Source organism: Mesitornis unicolor, unplaced genomic scaffold, assembly GCF_000695765.1.
Source record: "Mesitornis unicolor isolate BGI_N332 unplaced genomic scaffold, ASM69576v1 scaffold24837, whole genome shotgun sequence".
In the NCBI taxonomy this organism is placed as follows: Eukaryota; Metazoa; Chordata; class Aves; order Mesitornithiformes; family Mesitornithidae; genus Mesitornis; species Mesitornis unicolor.
The window spans coordinates 67,520-87,943 of NW_010198765.1; the positions used below are offsets into that span (position 1 = coordinate 67,520).

Here is a 20,424-nt window from a genome sequence, read left to right on the forward strand (position 1 = left end):
ATGCAGCCCGTAACCTCCACCATTCCGGCAGTGCCTGCTGTGGGTGGACTCATTGGAGCGCTGCCAGCCGGCCAGCTGGCGATCAATGGCATCGTCGGGGCTTTAAACGGGGTCATTCACACCCCAGCAACAATATCGCAGAACCCCTCTCCTCTTGCTCACACGACTGTGCCACCCAATGCGACGCATCCTCTGCCAACAACCTTAAATAACAGGTAAGGATTTGCTGTCTCTCTGTTTTTCCTGCTGGAGCCTGCTGTTCTTCAGATTAGCTGTATTTTTTAACTATTTTGTTTAAAAGGGACTGTTTTTTCCTTAGCCTGTGATTGTCAAACTAGGTTCTGCTCCTGATCTGTGAATGAAAGTAAGAAGGCATTTAATGGAAGCACGAACAGTCAAGTAAAAGAAAAGATGTTTTCTGTTTAGCTTTTGGGAATCCTGGTGTCCATTTATTCCTGTTAGTTAATCAAGTCACATTCCCAAACAAATGTAATTATGTAAATGTGCTTCAGCTCTTTATTTTTTTTTTTTTTAGTTCAGAAAACAATATTCTTTGTCCTGCCAATTGTTCTTCCCGGATTAAAGCAGCACTGGAAAAGCTACCATTTGTTGCAGTGAGAAGGGGGAGGGGAAGGAGAACAATATAAGGTCGTGTAATTACAGATGTAGTAGGCATAACTAACCAGAGTAGTGATACAGTTGTGTGGTGTTTTCAGTTTTCTGTATCTGACTCCAAAGACAACAAAATCAGTTCAAGTGGTGTTGCTAAGGTTTTTTTAAACGCATAAAAAGATCCATGCTTGAGTATTCGTAACAGCCCTTCCCCAAACCCAGGTATCCTCAGTAGCATGAACTGCAAGGCAAATGGGTAACAAAAGGGGACAGCTGCTCCCCAGGGAGGGGAATGGGCTGCTCGTTCAGGAAGGATTTTGAGGTAGAGCGCAGAGCCTGGGCTGACTCATTCTCTCCTTCCTCCACCCCGGTCTTGTCTTTTGCTTAGGAAGGAGAACTACTTTCGGGGTAGAAGTGCCTGCAAATAGGGTGTGGATTACTTGTCTTTAAATAGAGTTTATTTTTGGAGATTATGGTGGATTACCCACTAAAAAAAGGCACAAGGTGATTGGAATGATGCAAGGAATCCCTGGTTTTGTAGCTTCCTTTTGCAGTTTCTTTCCTCGCTGTTTGTTTGGCAGCTTCTCCATATTCGTGTGCTGTATTATTGTGTGGTATTGCTTCAGTAGGCTCATAAAACCTGATCATTTGTTTTGATGTGCTACTGTATTGTTGCTGAGGAGGTTATATTTTTCATAGTTTATATTATAGAATCATAGAATCAGAGAATGGTTTGGGTTGGAAGGGACCTTTAAAGATCACCCAGTCCAACCCCCCTGCTATGGGCAGGGACAGCTCAACCAGGCTGCTCAAGGCCCCATCCAACCTGGTCTTGAACACTTCCAGATACATGAACATAACACTTCGTAGGTTAAACAAAAGACATTTTGTTAATGAAAAGTTATCTTCTTTCTTGAGTATCAGAGGTCTGTTGAAAACCAAGAATTTTGCATTACCCTTCCCAAAAGTGTGAGGAGTGAGAAATACCAGACAAAATCAGTAATATTAACCAGTTGTGTAATGCTTTCCACTTTTAGGTAATGCCAGAATGTAATGGTCGTGCTGTTTTCTCATATGATTTTGTTCATACACAGTTTATTGACTTCTGTCTCTGTATTGCAGAAGTTCTTCTGTCATTTTTTTAATAGCCATCTTAACTACTGTAACTCTTGCAGCCTAGTAGACCAACTGTAGACTACTCCAGTTCACGCAGAATACCGCAACTGCTGTCCTGTTTGGAAGCTCTCATGCTGACTTTTAGTGTATTTTCTGCTACAACAAGCTCATGATCTACAGCTCTGCCGGCATTTCCGTTTCTTTATTTGAATTCTTGCAAGATCTCTTTCCACACTGCTCCCTCAATACTAATTTAAAATTAATGTTTGTATTAAATTTAAAAGTGCACTTCTCACACAATTTTCTGCTTTATTGAGCTCATCCAGATGATTTGCTGTGCCTCCTTCCTTTTTTAGGTGTTTCACAATTGCCTCCATTTTCTGTGAGTCTTCAGTATTTCTAGTTGTATATTGAGAGGAAAAAAGTTTTAGCTGAGCAAGCACTAACGCTAATTTGTGCTAGTGTGATTTTAGTAATGATGCTTACATTCTTCATTCCTGATTTTTCAATTGCAAGTGCTCTAAGGAAAAATATGAAAAAAGTTCTCTGTTACTGGAACTAAGAAAAACAAATACAAAACTATTTTCTACTGGTCGAGATGATTGGTTCTGCAGCTATATGGGACACCATTTGTTCCTGCCACTCTTGAGTTCAGTGCTGTTTCAGTGGCAACAGTAGACTCTTTCTTTAATGTGAAATTCTTCCAGGTATCACAAATCTTTGAACTGCCTCAGTGGGGAAGTTAAACAGCAGCAAGCACAGGCAGGCCCAGAGGTTTGCAAGCTCTCGGAGCCTGGTCAGATCGCACGGTGGTGACCAGGTTTGGAGGTGGTTTAAATCAAGACTTGCCAGACGATGGAAAGCCACTTGAGAACTCAGCCCTATTTTCGATCTTCTGTGTACTGTTGTGTAATTAAAAGACTTCCCAGATGTTCCTCTTAAGTTGCTAATTACAGTAACTTCCCAAGCTTCAGAATCTGTTTGGGACAGTTTCATGTGAGAAATAGCCAAATTATTCACAAATGCACGAAGACTTCTTTATGCATATTGTCCTTATTCACGGGGAAGTGAGAAAACACTGATTTGCACACTGCTGTTTGAGAGAGTTCTAAATTGTAGCTGAAAGAGCCTCCATTCATTCGGCAGAGAAAAATAATCCCTCCTTTTCTGGGAAAAAGATGGCTTAATATCAATTGCTAGCAACCAGGAGATGAAGTGATTTGACGAAAAAGATAGGATTGTTTCTTGACATTCTCACAACTAGAGAAGACTGTAGGATGTAGAGTTACAGACTGATCGTATACCTTTTAATGAGATGCTAAAAAGGATTAAATTTGCATTCCAAGCTGATCTGGTTTAGAGAAAGCTCTGGTGAAATCCAGTGAACTGCCTCTTCTGGGAAGCGCAGGAGCTGCGGTGTTTTGTCTCCAGCAGCCGGGTTTGCTTTCTGAACACTCAGATCTCGGCTCTGGCTGAGGGTATTTCCTTTCAAGTGCCAATGCAGAGCAAGAGAGGAGAGCAGAGCAGATAAAGAGAAGGGAAAACAACAGGAAAAATAAGTGCAATGGTAAAACATGATATAGGAAAACAGAAAAAATGGGGTAAAAGAATGAAAAAACAGTGGAAAAGATTCATTCCAGTACAGAATACAGAAAAAGTGAGGTAAAAAGAGAAGGAAATAATGGTAGTATTAGTTGAACTGAAGAGACATATTTTTTGGCATTGTTGAAAATATTTTTGGTACAGTCGAATTCAGTGAGTATCACTGTTTGAAAGTCAGACACTTGCACAGTTCTAGCTTGTGTTAGACCTGATTTTTGCTGTTGTAGCTCAGAAGGAGAATCTAGGAGTTTCCTTGGATAGCTGAAGTGTCATCTCTGCTTTCACCAACAATCAAACATCGCTAGCAGTTATTGGGGAATAAATAGAAGGGTGTTATCCGTTTTGTGTTCTGGCATGTCACATCCCTGGTGTGTGTGCACCTGCAATATTATGTGCAGTTTCAGAAAATGATATAAAACAAGGGAAAAAACCAGCACAGCAAGAATAATGAAAGGCAAAATGACTTGCACAGGACAAGGTCACTAAAACTGACTTCTTAGCTAGGGAAAAAGACCATCGTCAAGATGTTTGAGAACCAGGAGAGGGGTGGAAGTGGCAGTAATGAATGTTGTGAAGTAGATGAATGTCAATTATAGAATCGCTTAGGTTGGAAAAGACCTTTAAGATCCTGGAGTCCAACTGTAAACCTACCATTGCCAAGTACTACATCTACACATTGTGTGTGCTGTCCCCGCAGTAGAGAACGGTGATGCTGTGGGTATTTTCATGCTGGCTAGTTAATACAGAGTAAATGTCAAAGTGATCACAGGGCCAGGCTGCAGTATGGTAGCTACTGTAGAAAGGCAGTATAACTACTATGTCCTGAAGAGCTAAATGACTGTAGCCTAACTGCATGTACTCATGGCTGATTTAAGTTAATTCCTTACTACCCGTCACAACTAGCAATCCTGCTGTCCTGTTGGTCATCTTACGCACACCTTCTTGCTGGTACCAGTGCTGGTGCATTCACACAGTAACCTCATCTCCATCAGCAGATAATCTTTGAGTCTGTTTTGTAGTGGCTTAGGTTTCAGCTTAGCTCTCATGAGATGGAGCTCACTGTGCAAGAGCTGGTGCAAGGGGAGGGGACAGAAATGTACATCTGAAAGGGAAATACTTAACCTTTCAATACCAGGGTAAAACTGTTGTGAAACTACACCTTCATATGGGTGTGTTAAACTATTAAAAGCTAGCACTGGTACTGAAAGAGTAAATCCAGCTCCCTTCCTGGTTGTCTGTTCCAAAGCCACCTTTGTTCATGCTGTTGGTCTTGTAGTGACCTGGCAGAGCTGAAGAAACCCTTTATTTCCAGACCAGTTGTCAGCTGGATCAGTTCCCTGCCCAATTTCTTAAATAGCTGCAGAAAATTTTATGTAGGCATGAAAACAGGGATTGGGAGCTAAGCAGCAGCAAGCACAGAGGCAGCTGGGTTCATTCCGTGGCAGATTGCTTGGCCCACTTCAAGACCCAATGTGTCTGCAGAATTACGGGCAAGGGAGAGGCAAGAGTGATGGATGTGAATGCAGCAAAAGATGAGAATTAGAAGGAAACCAAGACAAAGGAAACGGCAGTTAACTAAGTGTTAAAGGTTGGCAAGAACTGTCTTACAAAATCTGGCCTTTCTGTATAAAGTATTTTTAAAAATGTAGAAATGGTAATTATTATCTAAGTTTAAAATAATGTGCGTGTAGTAGACTTATGTTACAGGCAAAATGTTGCTGTTGCTCAGCGTAAATGAGACGGGGGGGTGGTGGTGGTAATATCTACGTTTGTATCCAAAAAAATGCAACTGGGCAGACAGACAATTTAATATTTGACAGTATGCAATCAAAATGCTAAACAGGAACTGTCTATATACAGCTGTTCTTTGTAAATTACAAAGTTCCCATACTTTCATGTAAACTACAGTATTACTCTGTCAAACCCTGCAGTGCCTCGGGACTGGGATTACTTCCTGACCAACAGAGACAACTTCTACTCCATCAACAGCACCAGCAATTTCAGCAATTACTAAGTACCCAGCAACTCACATCAGTAAGTTTTCCAGTTAATTATGATTTATTCCTTTGTTGTATTCTAAGGTGTGGATAAACTCCTCAGCCTAACAGAAATACTAGAAGTGTGTTTAACTTGGTATTTCAGCTTTTGGTAATGTTTTAGCTTTTCAGTTGCTTCACCCTTTTTGGATGATAGTCATGCTAAATGACAGGGTATTATTGGGCTGTGTGTGTTGATATTGTTCCCTAGTGCCTTCAGTCCCATCTCGTCCCATGTGGACATGGTGGCTTGTCTCTCTTGGCATCAGGCATGGGCAGCAGAGTTTGGGACCATCAGTGGATTCTAACAATGTCTGAAGTTGTTCTCTGATTCCACTAGGACTCTAGCAAAACATTTTTGGGTATCACCTCGTGAGCTTTCTTTGCTCTGACTTGCAGTATTTGTACATGCCATTAGGTAACTGGTTTAACTATTTGTGTTGTTAATTGAACCCAGAAAGGAGCTATTTTTTCTGTTATAATTCTTGATTATTTTTTTTTTTTCTCCTCGCTCTCCTCATACTACTCAAGGAACAACATCAGGCCCTTTTGTATCAGTTAGTACAGCAACAGCATCACCACCACCAACACCATCAGTCTGAAGTACAGCAACTGCAGATTACTGGAGGAGCACAGATACCCATCAACAACTTACTTTCAGGCACGCAGGCCTCACCACTTAACGCAGCTCCAACCAACCCATTCCTTACAATTCATGGAGATAACACGGCTCAGAAGGTGACAGTAAGTATATTTCTCACCTCATTTTCGATATAGTGCCTCCATGAGGTTGCTAAACGATAAGAAACAAATTCTGTACCTGCATTCACAACTCAAGGATGGTGGGTTTTTATTCTTTTAGTTTTCTTGAGCCTTGGGCTGCACTTAATGAGGTTCAGAACTCTGTGAACTTGTAGTCACTTACACCTAACCTGTCTGCTGCACACTTCTGAGGCTGTACACTGGGAGGCTGAGCAACTCCATTGCTTGATAGAGTAATAAAACTTCTCCTAGACAGATAAGGAACCAAGACACATTTTTCTGGCAAAGATGTTCCATTGTCTTCAGTGTTTGCCCATAACCTTCATCCCCAAGACAGAAATTCTTTCTTCAGGGAGTCAGAGAACAGACTTCATTCTGTAAGGATCATACAACTAAGGTAAGAGAGGATGAAGGGAAGGAGCATGTGGAAGAAAGTATGTAAAAAGAAAGGATGAGTGGAAGAGGAAGACAAAGTTGCAGTATTCCTTGGAGAAAACATCTAGTGCAGTGGTAGTGAAAAAAGGGAAGCTTGTCTGCAATGGCAGGTGGGAAGGGTTTGGGGCAGATACTGGCCCCATCTCTGCTCCCCATCCCTAAAGCCTCCAGCTACTTTAGGAGGAGGACAACTGAGGCAGCTGGGCTTTTATGGTACTTTCCAAACAGAACGTGAGACGTGAAACATAAAATGATGAATTTTCAACACAGTTTCCCTGGGAATAGCTCCCTTCCATTCAAAATGCAAGTGTTTCCTTTTATTAAGCTTTGTGCATGGTTGTTGTCACTTCCCGGTCTCGTTTGTTGTTGTGATGCTGAAACCACGCTGCAAACTGCAGGACTCCAGTAGGGGCTCGTCCTTTCCCGGTCGCTGTCAGAGCAGAAGCGCTCTGTCATGGGGGGCTGCTCAGTGCCCTGCCTTCATTTAGAAATGTTCACAGTTTGTTCCAGGATGTTTAAAATATATCTCCCCTCATTTCCTAATAATTGGCAGTGAATGGAATTGACCCTGTATTCGGTTTGCAGCAGAACAAGCTATTCTATGTGGCCTTATTTTAAATGTTTTGAAATGGCTATTACTGGGTTTGGACAGCGTGACTGGGCAGCACTGGTGTATTTTACAAATATGCTGTTACAGTTTCAGTTTTTGTTCCTATAACAGTTAGCTGTAAATAATTCTAGGAAATATCAGGACATATTTCAAACAACCCTTAGAAATAAATTTATTTTGAAATGGCTTTTCTGTTATTTTTTTTCTTTTTTCTTAAAGGTTAGAATTGAGACAGATTGCCCTGGATTGTTGAACCATTTTAATCCAAAAAAGAATTTTTAACAAACACTGTTTGCCAAAAGTTTGGAAGTTTTAATCTCATTTCCAGCTGGAACAGGTTTTCAAGCATTTCTGAATGCTCGGTGAATTAGATGAGGTTTGCTCAGTCCTGTTCAATACTTGGAGGAAATGTATTTGTAGCAATTTATGGAAGAAAGATAATGGTGACAGGGGAAAATGGAAATTGTATTTCCGTTCTGATGGAGAAGTGTGGAGTTCAGCGCTCTCCAGTGGGTAAAACATAGGAGGACTCCTGGGATTTGTCTTGACCATCGTGCAGCTCTAAGGAGAGACCAACAGCCAGGAACAGCAGCTCTTGGTGGAATGAAAGTAGAAGCAAAATTTAGCTAGCGCCAGTAAATGTACCTCACCTGCTTTGTCATTTATATGAATTTAATTTTGCTTAACTCTGTATTTTATAATCTGATTTTTAGAAGTATTTTCTTTTGCACAGAGGCTCAATGATAAAACTGGACCAGTTGCGTCAGAGAAGAGTTGACATTTGAATGACACTTGAGAACTGCATGTTCTGCTGTCAGAGCACTTCATCCGGCTAAAAATGCAGTTTTCCTTTCTGCAGATTGAAGAAATGCAACAAGGAACTCTTACTGCACAGCAAGAGGTTAATAATTTTCATGAGGATATTTTTGGTAGGCTTTCATTTGCTTTCTTGTTGCACTAAAATGGATGTACTTTTTAATGCTTCAGACTGTGAAGTAGATAAAACTCTGCAAACCATAATTATTTTGTCAGTACGATGGTACTAAGTACAAACCCAACCATAGGAAAACATACGCTTGACTCTTCAGTCCTAATCTTATAAATGGAAAGGCTCTCAAACTGCCTGCAGTCATGCATTGCCTTGGTTTCAGAGCAGGAGTTTTAAAAACCAAACCAGCCCCAACCCTCGCCAGTCTGATCTGCTGCTGCAGTTGCAACGCATCCTTTTAGACGAAGCTTGTAATGGCAGCCTGGACTTGCTGTTTGCTCTTTCTTTTTTACAGACCTGTTTTGAAACCTGTCTCCTTAAGGGAATCTGCTTCTGAACTTTTTATTCCTTTAAATTCCTGTTGTTGTATAGTGGGAGTTTTTCCTGAGTAAGAATTACAGTATGGAATCCAAAGTTTATTAATTTTGGTGTAGGTTTTAGAGTTCTGAGGTTTTTAAAGGAACCAGTTTGGTTCCAGTGACAAAGTTTTCTTACCAGATGAGAAGGCCACGCTGGGAGAAGCACGAGTAGTGTTTGGCCTCAACCAAGTGCCTGTTGCTACCTCCGTTTTGTTGAAATGGCTGCAAAGAGCTGATCATGCACTAGACGTGTCCTTGTGAGCAGCGGGAATATTCTGTGTCGCACCAGCGGCCTTGTTCTGCCTTTTCTAGAGGTGTTGATACCACTGTAGATAGCTCAGGCAGATTGTTACCTGGGTCACTTTTCACTAATAAATTACCAAAAAAAGCGAGTGAATATTTCCCACTAAAATTTTCTGGTGGTTGAAACGGGTGAACTCGTGTTACACCACTTCCGACAGTAGCTGATTTCACGGCGTGAGTCTATGCAGTATGGTGAAGGGGGGTTTGAATGGGGGTGATGACCACTAACCGGTAGTAAGGTGGGAATTATTAGAGGAAAAGGCCCAGCAGTAATTAGACCTCCACTGTGTACTTACTTGGAAGAACATGTTAATTCTGCAATATGTTTCTTAGTTAAACATTGCACAGTTCTTACCTCATTTCTGTAAATAAAGTTTTGTGAATCTGTTTTGTATTGTGAAGAATTCATAAGAAAACATTGATATTTTGATTTGTAATATTTCTAATTAGTAGATTTAATTGAAAAAGTAATTTATTTTTATATGTTCTGGGGAATTTTTAAAAAAATGTCACAAATCACTTTTGTAGATACTTTACAAAAGTAAACCAGTGGTTTATTTTACTTACTCAACCCACTGGTGGATATTCTGTAACAATTTGTACAAAAGGTAAGATGGAAATGTGCTGTTATTTTGACTAGATGTAAAATTCCAAGTGTATGAAAAGATGTGTACAAAGATTTTGTTAATAAACTTTAATAATGTTTATAGTTGTATACGGCTTGTGTGAACATGAGTCTCGTAGAAGAATGGAATATTTCTATTAATGCCACATTAACAGGAAGGATTTCAAATGCACGTGGCCACTAAAATTTATGACAAAGAATTTTTTTGGAAATGCGGCTCATGTAAATTTTTGCTTTCCAGAGACCCAGATGCAGGCACAATATTGCCCAGGGACATTTTTGCTTACTGGGTGGAGATGGCCAGTTGCAGCCCTGTGCCATACTCCTGTGTCAGAGGTTGTTTTTTTTTTTTTTGCTCTCATCCTTCCAAGTGAAACCACAGGAAGGCGTGAGCTGCTGCTTCAGGGCCCCCATTCATTTTGAAATAACCTGGTGACAGCTCTGCAGAGTGGGACAGGTTCTTTATCCACACACTGCCTGTGCTGAGGTGATCGAGGCCTTTGGTTGCTGTAGTTTTTGTACTGTATTTTCTGTAAAACCAGCTCACGCTGGCATTGGTAAACACACTGCTGAAATCCTGGCCTTTTACTTCCCAGGCAGCAAGGAGGAACTGCCCATGCTGTCACCTGAAGATAAAATGTGAGTGTGGTGGTAGTGCAGGTTGTGGCAGACAAGGGGTGTTATGGCTTCCTCATGATTTTTGTTGCCCCTTGCTGGTCAGGTGCAGCCTCAGGCTGAGACCAGCTCTTAGAACAAGCAGCAGGAAAAAGGTGTTGCCATGGGCCTAGGCCTTCTGTACATTGATCCATGATTGAGTGTTTTTGTTTTATTTTCAAATGGGGAAAAACTGGAGTCCTAAAAGAGCCCCCACCCACCTCAGCCATCAGGGCCAGATAACGTTCCCTACACTCTAAGGGTAGTTGGTGAATGTGAAGTGTCAGTGAGTTATCTTGCTCCTATGGGAGCAGTACCACAGAAACCAGTAGCAGAGGGACTGCCCAAACTCTGTCACTCTCCTGGTAAGATGTAGAGAAGCATGAAAGGAGAAAAGTTGGAAACAGGAGTGAAACGCTCAAATTCAGGACATGCTTAAAATTTCATCTTGTGAGAGACTGGCACCAGAAGCCCAGGATCACGATGGATGTTTTACCCTGTGCATAGTCCTGATGGACCAACAGTCAACGGCCGGGAAATAATGAAAAGGACAGTTCTGACATTCAAACAAAAAAAAAAAAGCCAATTCAGCAGCCCCTTAAAGAAAGACCACATCAAAGCCAAGTTCATGTGAGGGCCAGATGCAGTCAAAACCCAACCTTGTTTCAATGATTTTGCAGAGCTTGACATCAAAGACAAGGGTCTGTGGCTGATTTAGCACCAGTTCAGCAGAAGCCGATAGCACCGTCCCTGGGGAACACCTCTGATGCCAGAGCAGCCCAGGCCACCTCACAGGTCCCTGGCAGCTGAGGTGCTGGTTACAGAGCACCCTCAGATGTGCCAGGACCTGCTCTGGGCTTGGTGGCACCAGAGCAGCACAGACTCCTTGCGCTGCATTTCAGGAGGTCCATGTTATCAGGCTTTTGAACTTTCTGCTGTTTGTTGGTTTTTTCTTTTTTTTTTTCCCCACCAAAATCCAGCTTTACTGAAACAATGACAACATGCCTTATGGTTTACAGGAGCCAGTTAATTCTGGGCAGCCTCAAATCCTGGTTTTATCAACTTTATCCATTCAAGCTGTGTTAGCAGGAGCTACTCCAGCAATATCATTGTGTGGCATTTAACTGACTGATTTTTCTGGTGCCTTTTCTTTATAAACTACACTAAAATCTGTGTTGGTTCTGCCTAATGGAGAGCTCTTTTAAAGTCCAACTTTAAAATGTTTCCACATTTCTACTGTTTTCAGACTCTGTCACCTCATAAAGAGGTCACATTGTCAAATCTTCCCTGAAACAACTTATTTTTTAATTACATCATACAGACAGCTGTAAAGTTGAAAATAATTTAGTGCTGACTTTTAGATCTCCAGGACATGGCAGAGCAGCATCTGTTGGTCTTCTGGAACTAAAATAAATTAGAGCACTGCTAACAAAGTACTGATGTTTTAGCTTGGCATTTGGACGGTGTCCTCAGCATGGAGCGCTGTCCCAAATGCCCCTTTCCATAGCATCTTGCCTATCCCATCAACAGCAGCATGCAAAGATGCTCAAACTTGACTCACTGATGCAACTCACTGAGCTGCACATCCCAGTACAGAAGCTACCACACAGACCCACTAAGACTGAAAGCTTTTCATGCACAAAGTCACACCGCAAAAGGCACTTTGAGCTGCAGCTCACAACTGCCCAGGAAAGAAAAAGTATTTGGCTAGCAAGCAAATATTAACATCAGTTAAAAGAAGTCTGCGTTCTGTGCTAGAACCAAAGATGGAAACAGTTACTTAAATCCCAAGCCTAGAGTGGCCGCAATTTTCATGGGCAGAATGCTTTAGAAATGCCAGCTTTGGCGGTTGATACCAGAACCACAAGAAAATAAAGCCTGGCTATGGATTACTGCTGCTCTAGCGAGTACCACATCTGTCCTCAGTCCTCACAGACTGGACCCACTGCCAAAAGGGACACTTCTATTGGCATCTAGAAAACACCCAGCAACCCCAAGAAAGAACCCTGAGAGACCCTGGAGATCTCGGACTCTTACCCACACCACCTGCCTCCCCACAGCCAAACACAAAAGGTGAAGCTTAGGCCAGTCCAACTCCTTCCTGACATCCACCACTTCAAGTACTCAACCTGACAAGTGTGACAGAATGGCATGGACAGTCTTTGTCCATTCTTAGGGATCTTCCTTCACATAAACTGTATTTGTCAGGAGCACTGCTCTGAGTTTCACAGTGTGAATGTTCTTACAAACAAATCAAAAAACCAAACCAAACCAGGAAAAAACTTCTTACCAGTAAGTGGTGCTTGGCCTTCCTTAGACCCCTGTCCAGAAAGTCCAGGGTGGAGAGAAGCTGAAGGTGTTGGCCAGGCAGTATGGGGTTACTGCCACACACACAGTGGTGATATGGGCAAGTCTTGAGCAGGTACTCCAGCACATACAAAAGTTTTTAAAGACAGTGACAAAAGTGTCAAAGTCCCCCCCCAACTCCTTATTACATTTGCCACTGGATTTTTTTTGCCCCAATATCTAACTAAACTATTTCTCACTCCAAGCTGAGCCCATTATTCATAGCCATGACAGACATGTTCCATATTAACTGCATCAGGAAGATGCAGGGATCGCACAATTGCAAAGCTCCCCTTTTATATACCTGAAGATTTCTCTCTATCTAGTGTAGAGCAAATACCAACAACTCTTTCTCTCCTTCCTAGCAAATCCAGCTTCATAGACTCTGGAACATTCTCTTTGCTTGCTCTCTTCTGGATGGGCTCCACCTCCCTTGCAGTGTGCTACAACACCCAACCGAGCACACCATTGCAGGTGGAGTCTTGTAAATCCAGAGTGCAAAGGCAAGACCCTTTTAACCTCACAGGCTTGACTCTTCCATTACTTGCTTTTTTGAAACAGCAGAGATATTCCAATTACCCCTCTATTTTTGTAATGAACAATACATCTCCATTCGCTCCCGTTCTTCTATGCCAGCCCTATCAATGCTCCACCAAGTTAATTTTCACCAATTGACAGCACCATTTTAGCAGCTTTTCTTTGTAGCCATTTCAATTACCTTGCTTTACAGCTACAGTCATCTACCTTTGAGTGCTCTGGATGACTCATACCTTTTTAAAGTTAAGATTTCCTGATATCTCTTGAAGATACCTCACTTGATCCCACTTGAGACTCTTCTTTCATAGGTGCATTAGTAGCTCAGAATTTGATCAGCTACACACACAGGTCAGAGTACAGCTGTTAAATGCTGTTAACTTCCAATATAGTCAACCTGTGAAGCTCTGTGAAACAAAATTTAGATGCATTATTTTGTGTCTGCTAAATGTTTCCATATATAATTATTTCACTATTATCTATTAATAATAAATTATATTAATAATTTCATTATTAATTTTATACATATGACCCAAAAAATTAGTTCGGATTGGTAAAGGAACATACATGGAACACTATTATCTTCCCTAAATACCTCTCCCTTAAAGTTTTATGGGAGTAGGATGAAATCTCCTGAAACGCTGATCTGTCAGAAGGAACACGATTGGCCAACAGTTACTGGGTAAAATCAACACTGAATGGCTAAGTTAACAGGTTTTCTGCCACCAAGCTCCAATTTTGAGCTCAGGCACATGATCCTTTGATTTTTCATTTTTAATTTTGAATTAAAGCCCAAAAGCTTCTTAGAATCCTGGTACTAAATCAGAATTTGAGTGGTAAATAGGTCTTCAAAAAATGCAAGTCCTTAATGTTTCTTACAAAAGACTACAATCACTGTTCCAATTTATTGATATAGTTTACAGCCCATTAAGTACCCTTTATTCCAGCATTTTAAGCTTTGTATAACTTTTCCAAAATGATGAAAAACAAAATAGTAAGTAATGAATAATAACCCTTATTATCTATTCTTCAAATCACACAGAACCACAGAACGGTGGGGGTTGGAAGGGCCCTCTGCAGATCATCCAGTCCAACCCCCTGCCAGAGCAGGACCACCTAGACCAGGTCACACAGGAACACATCCAGGCGGGTTTTGAATGTCTCCAGAGAAGGAGACTCCACAACCTCTCTGGGCTCTGTCACCCTCACAGTGAAAAATATAAAATCAAACTATATGGAATCGCAGGTATACAAACTCCCCCAAAGATGAGAACTCTTAGCCCAGTAAATGTTAGCTGTTAAGTCCTACTCTGTACTTAAAAACTGGCCATGAAGTGTGTGCCTTACAGAGCATCATTAGAGGCCTTTAATGTTCTTGCCTATTTCAATTTTACCAAATATGACCATGTATTAATCTGCAGAGCTGGTAAAAAAGAAATTATATTGTAGGTGCACATAAATGTACATGGAAGGTAAGGTTAGAAATCCTGCATATTTCTAAACCTTGGTAGAATGAGCAGACACTTCCTGTGGCAGCAGACGTGCCTGTAAGGTTATTTTCTTTTATTTACAGCTGTAAGAAAGAAAAAATACCTTAAGTGCAGAGTTCAAATACTCTCATCCTTGCTTAGCAGTTTCAGATCAATTCTCATTTTCCAAATAACATTTACAATCCTTTATGATCTGTATATTCATCAGCTGTAAACCTACCAGTTCCAGTATGCAGCTGTCAGTGTGGATTTTTCCGAAGGTTCACTAATTTTTAAGACCTTGTTGTCATGCATCTGCACAAGCAGCTCTCCAACACAAACATACACTTTCATGCTTCAACACACAAAAGAGGTAAGGATTTATTGATACTTTCTTTTACTAAGGCACATGACGTATAGAAATACTGAGGTACAAAAATGCAGGTTCCTGCACATGAAATTTAAACCCCCATTTTGATGAAGATGAGCTACATCTCTTCTGCTCAGAACATTCAGCTTTTCGCCATTTTTTTCTTTTGTACCAGTTCAACAAGCAACTTGTATCTTGCTATACACGCCTCCTAAAAGGAAAAACAAAAGTATTAATAAAAATTTGGTATTTTAGTATTGCTTTAAGTCTATACATGCTACCTCATTCTAGAAGAGGAACAAGGTTCTGGGTGTTGTGTGGGTTTTGGAGGGAGAGGTGTGTGTGGGTTTTCTGTTTTGTTTCAAGTTGCACACTGAGTTTCAGAAGGGGAATCAACAGGTAGTGAAGAGAGGATTAGGAAAATGAACTTGCAATTTACATTTCTTAATGGGTAACCTCTCTTTAAAGCGCACACAAATCCAAGAAAGCGGCTCCCTGGTACTTCCTGACAGTGACCGTAACAGCAATTATTAAAGTGTTGTTTTGTAACAAGGGTTTCAGAGCAGTTGCTCTGGTGCGAGCCACGCTGCAGACGAGTCACCTCGTCACGGACAAGCCTTTGCATCACCAACACGGCACCGACTGACGCCAGGTACTGTTCACCAGCTTCAAGGCCACAGAACCACTCAAATCACCTCCCCCATGTTTCCTACTCTCTCACACTGTGTTTGACACAAATTAGGATTTTCTGCAGCTACAATGACTGGAGCAAGCAAACTAAGCTATCACAACTATTATGGAATCTAGCACAGACCAACGATATCAGTGACAAAGAATGCTGTTTTAAAAATATTATACTTACAAAAAGAACATTAGATTATTGAGCATTTAACACTTGCAGCTGGGTTACTTATTTTGTTTATTCATTGAGATGGGTTTACAGAAGGTACTGTAAAAGTGTAAGCAAAGTGGATCACCGACATTTGGTTACTAACTTTGAATAAAAGTTTGTTTTAAAATCTAATTTGTCCTGCAATTGAAGATCGGAAAGGCAGAGGAGAGGTAGGTATTTTAAATGAAAGAGGAGGCATTTCAACATTTTCTGTAACGGATCAAACAAACAGAATTAAATGAAAATACATTTTAAATAAAAACAATAAACATGACAGTAATGCTCTTTAGGTCAATTATGTCTAGGCTGATAGGCTAAGTAAAGACCTCACCTTTCTGCACGGACCCTCAGTTCTTAAGGTAATCTTAAATTGGTCAAAAATGTGTTTCCCCTAAACTTACAGTACAGTTCAAACAAAACTAAGCATACCTTGCTTTTTCCAGGCACACATTTGGCTATTTTGTCCCAGCGATCCGATGTTCCCTTTGGGTACTGCTGCAAGGCCATTTCAAGAAGTTTCTGTTGGTTTTGAGTCCACAGTTCTTCCGGGGCACGGCTCTTCTCTCTTTTTCTGCTCTCATCATCACTCTCTTCCTCTTGCTCAGTGTTATCAAAATCTTTCTGGCGTCTTCCCCTGCCCTTCTCTTCTGGTACCTCTTTCGTTGCTGGTAGCATCATTTCAGGTGCTTTGACAGTTTTTCGTTTGCGGTGCCTCATTTCACTTGCAGTCATCTCCTTTTGATCTATGTGGACATCCACCTGCTCTGCGGTGTGATCATAGCTTCCCTCCTCCTCCTCCTGCTCCTCCTCCTCCCTGTCGCGCTGGGTGATGATGTGGTCTGGCAAATTCACGTTGACTTTGACATTCTTGGAATTCTGGGCCAGTGTTTTAAGCTCGGAGAGCCTGGTGATACCTGTTAGGAGCATTGCCTGTTACACTTCGGAAAAAATAAAACAAACAGCAAGCAAGCAGGGAGCTGCCCGCAAATAAAAGGTACCCAGAGTGGTGCAGAAAGGAGAAAAAGCTCTTCTGGAGTAAGAGCTTAAGGAAAATGCTTATCGAGAAATGAAGGTGTTTGTCACAAAGCAATGAACTTTGCCAATTATGAGCTTATCTATTATATGCAAAGTACTAGTAAATTACCACACTGATATACACAAACAGAACAGAACAGAACAGCCTGAACAAATGAACAAAACCCACAAGAAACCAAATAAGAAAGCCTGGGAGGATGTAGCTAAAGGGAAATGTTCCCTCAGGATGCCCATCGCTGCTTCTCCTTGCTCAAAGTAAGGCAAGGCTGCAAAAGTCTCTGCAAAGCATACCCTGAGAGGTACAAAATGCACTGTATTTGCATAGCTACAGTCCAAATACAGTGCTTTTGATAACTATCAGTTAGGATCCAGTAGCACACACCTGGTGTATATGTAACAGAATCCTTCAGTTGTTTGGCTTTCATGGTAACCTGCATGAAAACAACAACAACAAAAAAGAGCTATTAAAAATTACATTACTGGGGCCATTGAAGTATTCATTAGCAGCTTACTGCAAAACACCAACACTGAACATACAATAAATATGTTGAGGCTGACGTTCTTCTGCTGGCTTTGTTCATATATGGAACCCAAACGGGCAAAAACTTTCTAAATTTTGTCCTTCCTAAAATGTTCCTAGCTTACTAAAATAACGTAAGCAATGCTACACATTTCTATTACTGTCACCATAATACATCACAGTTGATACTTGAACTTCATTTTCTTCCATTGTATAACCCTAATTCTCTAACCTAAAAATACCACAAGGAGAGGAGGAAAAAAGAAACAAATTCTATTCTATATATTAGTTTCTCAATATTGAACAAAAGAACAAAATAACCCACATAGGTCCAGATGATGAAGCACACTAATGGACAGGCATTCAGTCCCGAAATAAAATGTTAACAGTTTGGCTGCCAAAGATAAGCAAAGACTCGTAAGTCCTGATATTTCAGGAAAAAAGTTTATTACAGAGAATCCAAAGGATGCAGAGCTGCCTGCTTCAACCTCTCAATGTGAATCGAAATCTGTGTCCTGGGAGAAAAGTGACACCAGATTTAGCGTTTTTCTTTTCACTTAAGTCGGGAAACAAACAGGCTTTCTCCCCACCCAGAATGAGGAGCTTCCCCATCCCAAATTTGTAGACCTCACCATAGATAACAAAGATGACAGGCTTCATTTAAATACAAGTTAAAATGTACCAGGCAACACATGAAATCAGAACCAACACTACTTGGGATAGGTACCCTGTGTTTCACAGAATCACAGAACGGTGGGGGTTGGAAGGGCCCTCTGCAGATCATCCAGTCCAACCCTTCTGCCAGAGCAGGATCACCCAGACCAGGTCACACAGGAACGTGTCCAGGCGGGTTCCAGAGAAGGAGACTCCACAACCCCTCTGTGCAGCCTGGTCCAGTGCTTTGTCACCCTCGCAGTAAAGAAGCTTTCCTTTCTGTTTAGGCTGAACCTCCTGAGTTCCAGTTTGTGACCACTGCCCCTTCTCCTGTCACTGGGCACAACCTGCCACTTTGGTCTCATCCTCCTGACATTTGCCCTTTAGATATTTCTAAGCATTAATAAAATCTCCCTCAGCCTCCTCCACGCTAAATGGAGGTTTCCTGCTATGAGAACTTGGGAGTTCAGATGTTAACACCCATTCAGTGTAAGGCACTTGGCAGTGCACTGCCCAGAGCAAAAATAAAAAATCCACTACCTACAAAGTCAGAAATTTCTCCACGTGGGATCATATTTACCCGCAATATGAATTCTTTAGGCCTGGCATGGCCACAGCACAGAACCCCTGCTGTTTTCACTAACTAATGGTAATAACAACAATTATCCTCTACGTAAAGCAGCACTGGAGAGTAAACCTGCCAGGGGGTTGTATAGCTATTTCCTGAAAGAAAAAGAAAAGACAAAGATTTGGGATTTTTGTTCTATTACAAGATTTGTGAGTACTTCAATAGTTAAAACACTGTTGGTACCATCTGCTTCCAGTCTAGTCTGTTTGGTTCCTCCCACCCACCTTTCTGCCCATGAAATTGCAGGAATTTGCCTTAAAAACAGGCAAGCACTGGATCTCCTTAACAAAATGACAGCAAGACTTAACAAGGCAAAGTGGTCTATTTTCCCTAAAAATTAAGCCTCATTTTCTGGGATGATTAAGTTTAAATGAAAACTCCTTGAACAAAAAAAAAAAAATCCCAACTCTAATCAACCAAAACCTTTACCCAGAGGTAGACATCTGGCATTGAAAACTTCAGTTTCTACAGTTGCAGTATGATAAAGTTTTAAATGTTCCAAGAGAAATCTCAGAATACTAATATGAACAGATAATTTTAAGTAGCCCTAATAGTTCTGTGATCTGCATGATCACTAAGAGAAATTGCCTTCCTTGAAGAGTTTACAGTCTAAAATAAACCAAATTAAAATGTCAGTGCTCCATTTTCATTACTAGCAAAGTGTCACTATAGTGCCAATGCTTTAAAAGGGTTAGTGGAAGGGAATCCATTCTTGACTGCTGAACAGAATGGATGGTGTCTTGCATCTCTTAAATAACAATTATGTTACATAAACTGAATTATAATAGATTATTTTGAAAAGAGTGAGAAGAACTTGTCATGCAAACAGGTAGCTGATCCTTCAGAGCTTACTGCAATGATGCAGTGGATTCATTATGAACATGACAAGGCATTATCTATGTTCATGTATTCCAGAAAACTGTTTCTGAAGTATTTTGGTAACCTAAACCATATTTAAAAGTACTTCTTTCAAAGATCTGCAGCTTAAGGTCAAGAAAGCAGGAAAAAAAGAGAGAAGAAAAGATTCCCTGAACAAAACAGAGGAGAATAAATTGCAAGCAAAGGCCAAGACAGGTATACCAAGCTGCTGCCTCAATGGCAGCGTTTGGTTTTCTCTACGTTGAGCCTCTGACATTTTTGGAGGTTGGCAATTATAATTTTAGCTTTCAAACTGAGACTATGCATGCAACATAAACTATGCATCGGAAATGGTGCAAATCAATATGCTGGATTCAAGTTCTCTTTACAAGACAGATGTTCCCAAATTAGGTTAGTGTAGGCATCCCATAATAGATACAAATTTTGCTGCATATTACATCAAATTGAATTCAAATCTAAACCAGCCCTCTCCACCAGAGCAGTGAGGCATTTCGGTTTATTCCCAGATCCTAATGGTATTTCACATTTCCCCCTATGTGCAAAAGCTCAGAAGTAACAGTCTTGCCATAGGTCGTCTTATTTTGGATAACTTCAGCCACAGTAACTTGGTGAAGCCAGATGTAACGTTTGTACTAAGTTACTCTGTTTATCATGTCTAATATTTCCAAGACTTTCTCTTTTGAAGGCATTATGATACCTGTCCATAGTTGATGCACTTTCAATTTGAACATTTGCCAGGTAAGCTGGAAATAACAACTGTGTGTATGGTTTAGATACTGAAAAATCTACAATTTCAAACACTGAACAAGCACCTACAGTTGACATAAGTTTGACAACTCATCAAGCTTCTTACTTGCAGCTTTACTACTGTCATTCACAGGATACATGAGAAGATTATTTGTCTATTATTCTCTTTTTTTCTGTTTTTTTTGGTCAGCTTTCTTCTTCATATGGATGATTTCTCAAGTCCTTTTCCAGGTGCTATGTAAAGTTCA

At 40.9% G+C, this 20,424-nt stretch overlaps 2 protein-coding genes across 2 annotated transcripts in view; one reads left to right on the forward strand and one right to left on the reverse strand.

Annotated features, from left to right (window-relative positions):
- The window catches only part of MLLT10 (myeloid/lymphoid or mixed-lineage leukemia (trithorax homolog, Drosophila); translocated to, 10), a gene marked incomplete at its 5' end in the record, with an annotated part of 68,544 nt that extends 60,593 nt beyond the window's left edge, over positions 1-7,951 (forward strand). Inside the window, 4 exons of the mRNA XM_010189266.1 lie at positions 1-215; positions 5,262-5,364; positions 5,898-6,110; positions 7,907-7,951. Coding sequence (XP_010187568.1) covers positions 1-215; positions 5,262-5,364; positions 5,898-6,110; positions 7,907-7,951 — 576 coding nt within the window. The remainder of the gene's footprint in view (positions 216-5,261; positions 5,365-5,897; positions 6,111-7,906) is intronic.
- A 6,868-nt stretch (positions 7,952-14,819) lies between these two features.
- Positions 14,820-20,424, reverse strand: part of DNAJC1 (DnaJ (Hsp40) homolog, subfamily C, member 1) — a gene marked incomplete at its 5' end in the record, with an annotated part of 67,385 nt that continues 61,780 nt past the window's right edge. Inside the window, 3 exons of the mRNA XM_010189267.1 lie at positions 14,820-15,032; positions 16,143-16,627; positions 17,131-17,179. Coding sequence (XP_010187569.1) covers positions 14,964-15,032; positions 16,143-16,627; positions 17,131-17,179 — 603 coding nt within the window. The remainder of the gene's footprint in view (positions 15,033-16,142; positions 16,628-17,130; positions 17,180-20,424) is intronic.